The 12,180-nt window shown below is 53.0% G+C and overlaps 3 protein-coding genes across 3 annotated transcripts; 1 reads left to right on the forward strand and 2 right to left on the reverse strand.

Moving 5' to 3' along the window:
* Window positions 1-1,689: 1,689 nt before the first annotated feature.
* QC763_102920 (uncharacterized protein) lies at window positions 1,690-2,948 on the reverse strand (the record flags this gene model as incomplete). Its single annotated transcript, XM_062906849.1, has 2 exons — window positions 1,690-2,640; window positions 2,712-2,948. 2 exons carry the CDS (start codon window positions 2,946-2,948, stop codon window positions 1,690-1,692), a joined length of 1,188 nt encoding a protein of 395 aa, XP_062769738.1.
* A 2,108-nt stretch (window positions 2,949-5,056) lies between these two features.
* MEP1 (low affinity high capacity ammonium permease) lies at window positions 5,057-6,732 on the reverse strand (the record flags this gene model as incomplete). The annotated part of the gene is made up of 3 exons (XM_062906850.1): window positions 5,057-6,190; window positions 6,247-6,578; window positions 6,681-6,732. 3 exons carry the CDS (start codon window positions 6,730-6,732, stop codon window positions 5,057-5,059), a joined length of 1,518 nt encoding a protein of 505 aa, XP_062769739.1.
* A 2,428-nt stretch (window positions 6,733-9,160) lies between these two features.
* QC763_102935 (uncharacterized protein) lies at window positions 9,161-11,186 on the forward strand. Its single transcript, XM_062906851.1, has 2 exons — window positions 9,161-9,395; window positions 9,453-11,186. The coding sequence occupies exons 1-2, from the start codon at window positions 9,390-9,392 to the stop codon at window positions 9,948-9,950; spliced, it is 504 nt and encodes a 167-aa protein (XP_062769740.1). The 5' UTR covers window positions 9,161-9,389; the 3' UTR covers window positions 9,951-11,186.
* The last annotated feature ends 994 nt before the right edge of the window (window positions 11,187-12,180 follow it).

The following is a 12,180-nucleotide window of genomic DNA, read 5'->3' on the forward strand; positions in this document are numbered from 1 at the left end:
GAGGCTTTGTGTGAAGTTTGGCCATGCTGTGTGATGGGTCTGAAAGGTGCCTCTTGTAAAAAAATGAGTCAAATTCCGTCATGACACCGCACTATTCCAAGTATATATCAAGTATTTTTTTTTCTTCCCAGGCGACCTGCAACATTGGTCCTCTCATACACTATTCTTCTTCTTCAAGTGTCAAAGTTGTCGGCCTCTAGTAATCAGATCTGATACTTAAATATATATGCTATCTTCCACAAGACAACCGCGTTTTCTGAAAGGTTACATCTACACCTTTCTATGGACTGCTTTTGATCAATCCGGACTAACACCGTTGTGTTTCATGGTTCCAAAACATACTCACGCCATCCCTCTCTCCTTACCAGCAGGCTTGGTGATTGCTGGATTCCTTTCTTCCAAGTGTAGCACCCCGGGCTCAACAAAAACACACCATATTACCACCTAGACCTACCCGGAGCGTATAATTTACCAAGGAGGACACAATCGGGGACCTGGAGAAACTGGGGAGGTATGGACGAGACATATGGTGATGTTGTTGTTAAGGAGTTCTGGTCAGAGGATTTCATTGGGGCTGTTGAGGACACGAGATGTTAAATTAACGAGGGGCGAGCAGCTCACTCATGAAGGAACCACCACCGTTATCAGTAGTAGGTCGGCTTTACTTCAGTCAGGGCAAGGTCGCTGATCCTCACCGTGGCGATGTGGGGTTTTCTCCCAACGGGCAGAGATTTCGACTTTGAAACATGTGAGAATTTTGAACTGCTCTTTGGGGGCGGCCCTGGAGGTCCTACGTAAGTGACACCACTGGGTAGGCTTCAGCCCAAACGCTTTAGGACCTTCTCACCAGGATCGCGTATGAGAAGTCACCGCTCTACCGCTGTGGCTTTTGAGAACAAAGGTCGATTCTAATAGGACGCTGAAGATGTCCGCTCCTGTCTGTCGTTAGCTCGGTAGTTCCTTGCCATTATCTCGTGCCGAATGCTTGTAAGAATCACAGCCCGAAAAATTTCAGCTGTTGCGTTTATACAAAATCTCACTTGCTCGGTCTGTAACCCGCAAACCTGACCTTCCCCTTATCCTTCAATAGCCAACCAGACAGACCGGTACAACCGTGCCATGGCAGTAGTCTTCCGAGGCCAAAACCCAGAGTACCTTTACACCTACTCACGAGGAAATTCGCAGACATCCACGGCACGCTGCCCAGGCAGGCAGAAGACTTTGCAGGCTGGTGACAATGAGGTACTGGTCATGGTGAGAACGTGGATCTCGTGCGAAAGCACCCGGGGCGCGACGTATCATGCTCTCGATTTCTTGATATCGGTTCTCCAGATTGATGGAGGATGGAAGCAATGCAGCCGGGGCTATGTGATAAATCATGAGAACAGTTACGCAAATCTAGATTAGCAAGAAACAGTCAAGTCGTGCTCTGCTGTGAATAGGTAGGTGTTGGCCTTTATTGGGTCTACTACTCCTAGCTCTTCTACTGTAAGCTCATGCTCGCGTGTATGTCTTTCTTCCAATCTTTTCCGATGTACTCATTGACCCAGTCAGCGCCCAGCCTGAAAGAGTTCTCCTACCTAGTCCCGTGGCAGCAAGATGGTGGCCGGTGCCATGATCGTACAGTCAACCAACGTTAAAACACCCGATTCCCAGCATTATACACACCACCACCCTCCGCCATCATGATCACTCCCACCCCCAAACTTTATAAACGACCCCCAACACCTCCTCCGCCCAAGTCATAGGAAAATCATGCCCCCCCTTCACCACCTCCCAAACCACATTCCCCCCTTCCAACAACGGCTTCAAATCTTCCTCATACTCCCCCGGATTGACCAGCTCGTCCTCCTCCCCCAGTATGATCGCCGTCGTCTTCCCCTCATCCTCCCCCCTCAAAGCCAATCTCTTATAAGCCCCCTCCTGCCCCATCAACGGCCCATCCTTCAAACAACCCATAAAAGCATCCACAAACCCCTCGTGAACCACCAACTGCTGCTGCACCTGCCTCAACACCCTCCTCTCCAACCCCGTCCTCGGCTCCCCATCAGCCCCAACATCATCCGCCGTCTCCGCCTCCACCAGCCTCGACGCAGGATCCTGCCGCTCCTGCAACCTGGCCGTCACCTTCCCCCGTTTCGTGCTCGACCGAATCGGCCTCCGCAACCTCCTCCTCGTAGCCAAATGCAGCAACCCCCTCGGCACAACGCCACTAGTGAAAACCTTTCTCGTCAACGTCCCAAACGATGCGGGCCGAATCATCCCCGCCGGGGCAAGCAGCACCAGATCCCTCACCAAATCAGGGAACGAAACCGCAAAGTGGGTGGCGATGCCCCCGCCGAGGGAGTACCCCACCAGCTTGAAGGCGTTTTCGCTTCCGGTCCAGGATATGGGAGAAGAGGCCAGGGCGATAAGGATTTGGGAGATGTACAGCCTCGCGTCGTGGGGGAGGTCGGCCGGGTTGTCGGAGAAGCCCCTGCCGAAGAGGTCAAAGAGCATTACCCGGCATGGGTGGGAGGGGTGGTTGGAGAGGGAGAGGGCGAGCTTCGAGAGGGTTGTGCAGGGGGTTGAGATGCCGTGGATGAAGAGAACTTTGGGGCCGGTGACGGGGCCGAATTCGTAGATGCGGATGGAGCCATACTGGGAAGGGGTGGAAGGGGGGTTGGTTAGTATGTTTGGTCAGGGAAGGTGGGGAGGAAGGGGGAGCTTACGGGAGTCTCGACATCACGGGCGCCGGGGAAGGTGTCGGGTTTGTATTCTAGGTTTTTGAGTTCGTCTTTGGGGAGGGTTGGGAGGACAGTTTTGAGAGGGGAGCGAAGGAGTTTAGGTAGGGGAGGATATAAGATTTTGTCGAGGATGACGAGAGTGATGGTGGTGATGGAGGCTGTGAGAGCTACTATGAGTGGTGTGTTGTTCCGGTCTGGTATGAAATACTGAAAGAGGCTCATATTTGGCAAGGTGATGTGGTGATGTATGCAATGTGAGATATTATCGTAAGATGTGAGGGCTTATGAAAATTGAAGGGTCGCACAGCAGCAGCAGCAACGCGGTGCCTGGCTAAGATGTGGGTGATGTCGTTGAGGTGGTATCGTTGAGGTGGTGTTGTTGAGGTGGTGTTGAGGCTGTGAGTGAGGGGTGACAGGGGTTGATCAAGTCCAACTGCGCCTTATTGCCGAATGTGCCATGTCTGCACGTGTTGTCCACAATTTGAAACATTGTTGACCTCAAAACCAACCAACGATTATATCTCATACTATATCTGTTTATCCCATGTCACAAAACTATGTTTGTTGGCCATCGTCGCCTCGTCGGCACTGGCAGTACTGTGCAAGGCGGCGAACCACTGTCATGAACCCCTCCAACAGCTGGTTCAGATCCTCCAACTCTCAAATCCACATCTTTAGTCTCAGATCTCCCCAACATCGACAATTTCCGAAATCCCATTCCCCTTTCCCATCCACGCCAAAACAGGGATCTTGTCTTTCTTTTCTGATCAATTTTAGAACCCACGATGACGCCAATCTTGGCATTACGTACCGTATCCCCCAGCCGGGAACTGAAATGTTTCCTTTCTCTTCTCCACCAGACGCGTGCCCCCCATACCCGCTTTCCCGTCCTTGGCGGCGGTATTGTTGTATGTAATTTCAGCCCCACCAAACGGTTTCTTAATTTCACTTACACCAACCCTCGACTTCCATCTCCTCTTTTCACCTATGCCAGACCAAATCCGCCATCACTGCCCACCAAAACCTTCTAGAAGGAATGGAACAACACTCCCCTCCATCCATCCATCCTCCCCAGCCATCAAGCACCTGTCTGTTTTCAACAACATTGGTCGATGCCCAGCACCCACCCACCCCTCCTCCCCCGGCTGCACCGCAGAAGCTCGCAATCACATGATATTCTCCATTCCCTCTTCTCCCACCTAGTCCCAGCCAGTTTTCTTAGCCCTTTCATCCCATCCCATCCCATCCCATCCCAACCCGACCCGACCCGGCCACGCCACAGAGATAAGAACCCGCACCCTCTTCCCGCACCTGGCATCCCGTCCCATTGTTGGTTGGCTGACTTAAAACCACAACTACCGAATCCAGCCTTGCGGTGACTTCTTGGTAGAGAGATAAGCCTCCCTCCCAAGACTTCCTAATGCAACCACTACAAGTTGACTTCCTGACCGGCTTTCCACCTCTTATCGTGATCGGTTGTAGCCCCCCCCCCCCCTTCCCCAGTCCGGCGGCATACAGTACACCACCCTCCCGGCCTCCCCAGATGCCATCGCTTGACTCGGCGTCCCCGACCGTGTGGTCCTTAGTTCCGATCTCACCTCAGAGCCGGCATCAAGGCACATACCAAGGAAAAGCTTGACAAGACAAGACAGCATTGCATATGTCTGATCTGGGTTCCATCCTACCGTAGCGTCCAAGATCAGACGGAAGGTGATGGTGTTCTAGACCCCATCCCCCCGCCTGTTCATCCCTCAGGATATAATTGTTAGTCTCACAGTTCCGATTTCGCTGCTTCACATGCTTGCCTGCAGAAGACACGACATAGCAACCGGCCTGTCTGAAAGATTTTGACATGATCTTGCCTCATCCATGTCTGAAATCGGTCTCGTCTAAACACGTGATTTCTCAGCAGCAGCTCAATGGTTTAAAAAGAAAAGAAATACCGGCATCACAAGTGATCAAGAAGTAAATGTTATATCTTTAGATTAAACACCATATCCATCATCCATCTCACACATAAATATCGCTAAGCTAGCTTTCAGGGGTATTTGTACAACAACGTCATGCCCGCAAACCTTTTCCTCAAAAGGGTCAAAACAAGGGACAATGTAAATGAAAAAAAAGAAAAAAGATCCAAAACGACACGGCAGAAAAAATATACTTCTTTGGAAGCAAAGCCGTTATGCTTCCCAGGGGTTGCCGCTTCCAGGCCTGCCTGCCTTTTACACATTGCCTCCCTTCCGTTCCTGCACCCCCCTATCCAGATATCAATAGGAAAAAAAAAGGATACAACGCTTTCAAACAATGTTCAAATGACTGGTCGTGACACCCTAATCAGTCGCAGACCCGGACACCTTCTCCTCCTTCCCGACAGCAGTAGCGGGCTCTGAGGGGGGTGTGGGAGGGGCGCTGGAGCGAGTGGCCATCTCTTGATGCCCGGTGATGCCGTGCTGAGGGACGACAACATCGCCATCAGCTCTCTGCTCCTTCTCCGCAGGAGTCCAGGCAAGGTAGTCACGGCGGACCTCGACGTAGTCGTAGGCGAACTCTCCGTGCTGGTCGTCATCCATGCCGAGAAGCTCAGCCTCGGTGGAAGCACGGAGGTGAAGGCCGGGAACGAGGTCGATGGCCTTGGCGATGAGAGCTGAGACGACAAAGGTATAGCCGCAGCCGGCAAGGATGTAGACAATCTGCTTGTAGAGCTGAGCCCAGTTGCCGTTGAGGAAGCCACCCTGAACGCCCAAGTTGATGCCATCCAGGCCGATGATGTAGTCGGCGGCGAAGAAGGCGTTGAAAATAAGACCGACGATACCACCGATGGCGTGTTCGGCGAACACATCGAGAGCATCATCAATGCGGAGGTAGAACTTGATCTTGGTGCCAAAGTTGCAGGCAACGCCAGTAACGACACCAAGCAAAACACTGGCCCAGGGAGTGATGACACCGGAAGCGGGAGTGGCGGCGACGAGGCCAGAGATGGTGCCGGAGCACCAGCCGACGAGCGACCACTTCTTGGCAAGGCGGAAATCGAGAAGGCACCAAGTCATGGCGGCGAACATGGCAGTCAAGCAGGTGTTCCAGCAGGCCATGGCAGCGCGGAGGTTGGCGCCGAAAGCAGAGCCGCCGTTGAAACCGAGCCATCCGAACCAGAGAAGGATAGTGCCGAGAGTAATGAGCGAGATGTTGTGGGGACGGAAGTTGAGCATCATCTTCTCGTTGCGGCGCCCGAGCACCCAAGAGTAGGCCAAAGCGGAAACACCCGAACCAATCTCGACGGGACCGCCACCAGCATAGTCGAAAACACCCCACTTGAAAGCCCAGCCTTCGGCGCCCCAGGCCCAGTACGCAAGAGGGCAGTAGACGAGAGTAGCCCAGAAGAAAGTAAAGACCATGCCGGGAATGACGCGACCACGTTCAGCAGTAGCACCGATCACGAGGGCAGCAGTAACAGCAGCGAATTGCATCTTCCAACTGTTAGCATCAAGCCATGTGCGTAAGTCGAAATCAGCCAAGTACTTGCCTGGTAAAACGAGTACAGCAGCTCGGGAATGAAGGGGGAGCCCGGAGACTCATCACCCAAAGCGTTGCGGAGGCCAAATCTGTCGAGGTTGCCAATGAAGCCGTTGGTGGCGGTCGGGCTGAGAGCCAGTGAATAACCCCAGAAATACCATTGGAAGACAATGACACTGAAAGACATCATGACGACCCATATTTGCGACAAGGCCGACTTTCTGCGAGCGAGGCCGGAGTAGAGGAAGGCGATGCCGGGAATCATCAGCAGGACCATGCCAGACGACACGAGGATATAAGCTTGGTCACCGGCATTGAAGGGTTCGTTGAGGTTATCCCTCGCTGTTGGCACCCCCTGGTTAGCTTGTCGAATGTCATTGAGAGGCGCAATCAGGGCCCGATTGAAGGATAGTGAGATCATTGGATGGTGGTGGCTCTACGTACCGGAATGGAGCGGCGTCGAGGCCGGAGCCGCCTCGGAAGTTGAGTCGGACATGGCGCGGTGTCGAGTCCTTTGCGGACGTGCGTGAACAGAATGCTTGCTAGAGCCGGAGCAGGGCGGGCGCCCGGATGGATAGGGTAGGTAATCAGGGCAGTGGACGGGCGTGAGGGTCGTTTCGTGTCGTCGTAATGGATAGGCAATCTAAAGAATGGATACCTAGAAAGACAGAAGAAGGAGGAGTAGTAGTAGGAGGAGAAGGAGGAGGAGGCCGAGAGCAGCCGTTGGGGAAAGGCTGTCGGAAGGTGTATAATTTTCGACACAAGTCTGGTCTGAGACGGGGGAAGGAACGAGAAACAAGGGACGAGGGTGGGACAAAGCCTGAGTATATAAACCACCCTACTACGTACGGCATCGGATCCATCGACCGTCCCCCATCCCACCCGCAACGCCTATCTAGGAGAGTGGGGAGCAGCGAGAAACCTCTGACGCACGACGCCAATTCAGCGCCAGGGCCCGGGGCCGGCAGCGGCAGGCACTTTCCACTCAGACTGCCCCTGGTGGGTGAGGCCGGATATGCCTAGCGCAGTCCATCTTTCTGCAGTGTTTCCCGAATCAGTTTCAGTTCCCTCCCAGATTAAGTGGGTTCCAGACGCGGGAAAATATCTTGCCTGGTGATGGGGAGCTGTCCTCTGCTCACCACCATGCTCGGCGACGGCCATCTTCGACGATAGGCCCAGCCCCAGTCGTCTGGGGTCATCCCGGGGACACGCACAGGGCTTCCGCAAGCAGCTAGGCAGTCCTGCGGTACCGGGGTACGGTGGCGCCCAGGTGTGGGACGACCCCCGCTCTGCTCCCACTCTGCGCACGAGCCAGGTACAAGCTGAGAGGTACACCGTACCTCCAGAATGGATCCATCACAGCTGCTGTTCGACTGACTGCCCTGACTTGTGGTCGACGTCGATACCGCTGTCTGAAAAGGTTCTTGAATAGTTTCTACTGCGTAGACTCCAGTCTGTTTTCTTCTACACCTAAGTAAAGACCTCATGCGTACACTCCATGGATGGCCTGTTCTGTTTCGTACCCCCACTCTTCCTCCCTCTCGAGCTTCAGCAGCACTGAGCTGGCAGGTCAGGTCAAGTCAAACCATTGCTTATTCAGGTAATCCCTCGTGGTCATTATCAGGGCCTCTCTTGGGACTGCATCAGCCAAACAGAATAGGCCATATGCAACCTGGATATGGCCTGAGCTCTGGCCAGCTGGTGAAATGTGCAATGTGTAAAATGATGGACATCAGCAATTGCACACAGCCTCAGCTCCAGAGCTCTTGGTTCCTGGGGTGTGGTGGTGCATCATGTCTGCTAAGTGGGGGTTCGCCGCACACCTGCACACGACCATCTGCTGACGGGTGTGGGTGGAAAGAAACCCCTCCCCTCCCTCCATCACGCTTGTCTACCCGCAGGAACGGTAGGATTGGTTCACTAGGGCGGTAATCGGAATGGGTGCGCAATTTTTTTTTGTCGTTTCATTCATTAATCTTTTCGAAGGAGCAGTCTCGAGATTACAGAACATGCATCCCTTCTTTTTCTTGTCATCGGACCACCACACCTCAGGTTGGAGACACACCGATACCGAGGTAGCGGTTTCGTGATGATCTCGGGTTCCCATCAATGAGGTCCTGTCATACACTCTTCACTCTTCCCTACAGCTGACTCCGCCCTACGGAAACGAAGCATGTCGTCAACGGAGACACAAACTTGTTCTGGCTGAGACCTTGAACACCGAGAATAGCTTGTGCAACAAAAGCGAAGCTCCAGTCGTTGTATAAGAAACCCCCATCCTGGAGCCTCCCCCGTCCCCCCCCGCCTTTCCAGGTCGGATTGTGTTCCTGATCCCCAAGAGCTGAGGTCTTGGATTGCGCCCTTTTCGGTTTCTGTCTGTCTTGATTCGTCTTTGACTCGAACTTGGCAAAAGCTTCAGCTGCAGCGTCTTCGCTCCAGGAGGAGTGCACTGCAGCGATCCCGCACCGAGTTGCATGACGGGGCCCAGAGGCCAAGGTAATTAGGGATTGCGAGGCTCTCCTGTGCTCACCGAGCTTTCCGGGTTGGCCGTTTGTCTGTGCGACTGAAGCATACTTTGTTGATGATCCCCGATGTCTTTGGTGTAGTCATCACAGCCGTTGAATTGTCTCCAATGCTAGCGTGCGGATCTGATATTGGAGAACATGGGATTTCGATGAGGCTGGGAACGGAGACTTTTGGGCCGACGTGGGCCCTAGAAACTGTTACCAAATGGTTTGTGTTTTTTGGGTTCAAGCCGTTGAAAAAGAGCCAGTCACAGCGACCCGTTGTCCGGCAATCGGTTGGGCTCTGCCGAATCACAGGCGGCGATCTTTCTTATCTCAGGGCCCCGCTTTCTTCCGCCGATCTTCCACGCACCTTTTCAACTGCATTGCGAAAGGTGTGGAGTTGAACCCTCTGAATACCAACACTGGCTAACTGACAACTGCATCACGGGTAGGGAGTAACCAGCAGTGAGCCTTTTTGTTATATAAAGCTCGGGGGTAACGAGTGCTGGGCAAACAGACTTGGCGAGCACGGCGAGCAATTCCCCGGTCAAAAGCCACAACATCATGTCGACGACACCACCGCTGATGAACGATAGCCCCAGGACGCCGACGGACATGTCCAGCCTCGCGGACCTCTTGCCGCTGCATGACCGTACGATTCCAGACCTCAGCGCCAACGCCCAGACCGAACATCTAATCTATCTACCAGCGTGCCAACACAAACATCATGTGGTTTTACTCAATGAAGTGGCTCGACACCAAAAGCTTGAGGGCCTCTGATGGGGGTGGTGATGGCGGTGGTGGACGGACGTGGTCTCAAAAGTCCCGCTTTCGGGGTGGACGGAGACGGACGAACCATTGGACTGCTCGTTCTTCTTTTCCTGATGTTGCTCTGCACCCCGGATCGCGAAATTGGAAGCGTCGCCAGTCTGCTCGAGTGGTCGGAACCCCTGCCCAAAAGGAAACATGCGACCTGTGGGTTGCTCTCCACCCTGGACCAAACCCCTGTCAGCAGTGGCGTCCCAAGAAGCTGAGAGAGCGGGTGCCGAGCCTGCCAAGAGATAGGCTTCTTATCTTGAATTCGGGATCCAATCAGAGAGCGCGGGATTTCACAAGGGAAACAGTCAAAGACAACATCACCTCGAAAGCACCCAGATACACACCCCCATCGCCAACAGCAGCAGAGGGAAGCGAACGCCCGTATTGATTTCATTAATTAACGAGTCCTTCATGCAGGCCAGGCCTCCAACCAGAAATTTCTCATTGTTTGAGATGAGTTCATCTTCTCAAAAGCGCCTTCATCAGTCTAGCCTTTCCTCTCCCCACCAGTTTCGCCAGCCTTACAAATAGAGAGAAACCAGAAACCGCCCCCCATCAGATACGACTTTTTCCGATCTCCACTACAATAGCGGAGCCAAAAACCACATGTTTGACGCGCATCAAAGACGAGACGGCACTCCATACCACGATCCCAGAAAGACACACAGATCCAACAGAACCGTCCCATTCCGCCCAGCAGATGGGATGACATGTCACCGGAAGGAAGCCTCAATGCAAGCCAAGGTAAAGTCCGGTCACCTAGTGTTTTAGTGTCCGTCTTTTCCAGTCTGCGGGAGATTACCGGCTGCAAGAGCCGCAAATATCAATTGTATATGCGCGCGGATATATGTGCTGATGTCACCGCAACACCGAGGCTATGAAGCAGCTCCGAGGTCGGGTGAGTCCCACGGATGGCAAAAACTGAGAGTTCAGGATGCGGAAGGGGGTGAGGGAGATCATCCTAGGTTTCTCTCTTGATCAACATTGATTTCCAATCCGTAGAATGCGGCCCACGACGGCGATATTGTATAGTGTATGCACATCCTCATATCGTGAGATGGAGTGAAGGGCCCAACGGACAACCATCATCCAAGCTGCGTTGAGCCTAGACAACGGTTCTTGGACTCCACATTCAAGCGTGATCCACCCTCAGACAGAGCCTCACGAATAGCCACACCATAGACAGGTCGAGGGCCTAGTTCAACTCCATATCTGTGGAATGAGAGGCAAATTGGAGCTGCTGTAGTATATTCCGCAGTTTTCCGTGACAGTGGAAACAAGCTCGACGGTCAACAACCTAGACTTTGCTTCGTCCTCAATGGGAACAGATGCGGCAACTGAAAGAGGACCAATGGTAGTGGCTTCTCGTTCCCCATAGTCAAACTGAAAAAGGTTCTACACTATTTCCTGAGATACCAAGTTCAACAGGGGCATTTATTTCATATTAAACCAATAAGCTCCAACAACCGCATCCCACACAAGACTAAAAGCAAACAACCGCGAGAGCAGCTTTTAAAGACTTTTTTAATTGGTTGGTGTATCATATCTATCCCCTGACAAGCAGGGCCATCTGCGTTGATGTTTGCCTCAAACATACCTGTGATCGAGTCCACCAAGCTTGCACAATGTCTTGTTTTTGCTTTCAGAATTATATGCTCATCAGTTTTACAAGCATTCTGGTGACTGCATTGCTTCCTATCTCTGTCTCCAGTCTCGAAGTGTTTCTTCCCATTCTCCATGACATTTACATTTCCTGGAACACTAGTTCCAACTCAAAGAAACCGCCAGAGTCTTTAAGCAAACAACCCGAGACATGACTTAGTCAAGATAATTGAACCAAAGACGCCTGTCCACGCACCTGTGTGAGTCCCGGTGATCGCCCGGTATAGAATCCGCCTGGTTTTGGCGTTCAGAGAGGAAGAAGAGGATACCTTCCCTAGAAAGGACAATACAGCTGTTGGAGGAGAAGCTGAGCAAAAAGAGAGAGCGACAGCTGTCCGTTGTTTGCTCCCCGTCAAAGACTTTCCATCTCGACACCAACAATGCAGTCTTGTGTGTCCATTCCCCCCTCGGACGGTGGCTATGGTAGTCCTCCCCAAAAACACAGTCGACAAGCTGACAACCACCACATCACACCACCACCACCAACAACAATAATAACAACAACAACAACAACAACAACAACAACACCTTCCTTTACCCCTTCCTCCCTCCCAACAAACACCTCCACCACCGCCAACCTCCACGAGCGCCTCCGCCGCCTCGAATCCCACCGCCACCGTCTCCAAACCCTCCTCCTCCTCCACCAACACCCCGCAACTTCATAACCCCCCCCCCCCTTCCCCCTGGCTGTTCCCCAGTACAAGCAAAGAACCTCCTCACCCAACCACTTACTTCAACACCCCACCACCCCTTCAATCTCTACCAACCCCCTACTCCCCTCAGGATACAACATCAACCCATCAACCTGCAACCACTGGTCCGAACCCTACCCCAACCCCAACACTCACACCCCAAACCTCGACAGGCCATGGGAGCCATTTGATGACCACGAGCTCACCACCGCCGGTCACCCCACGGAGTCGGTGTCGCGAAAAAAAAAAAGAAAAAAAACGGCG

This window comes from Podospora pseudopauciseta, chromosome 1 (genome assembly GCF_035222475.1).
Source record: "Podospora pseudopauciseta strain CBS 411.78 chromosome 1, whole genome shotgun sequence".
NCBI classification, from domain to species: domain Eukaryota; kingdom Fungi; phylum Ascomycota; class Sordariomycetes; order Sordariales; family Podosporaceae; genus Podospora; species Podospora pseudopauciseta.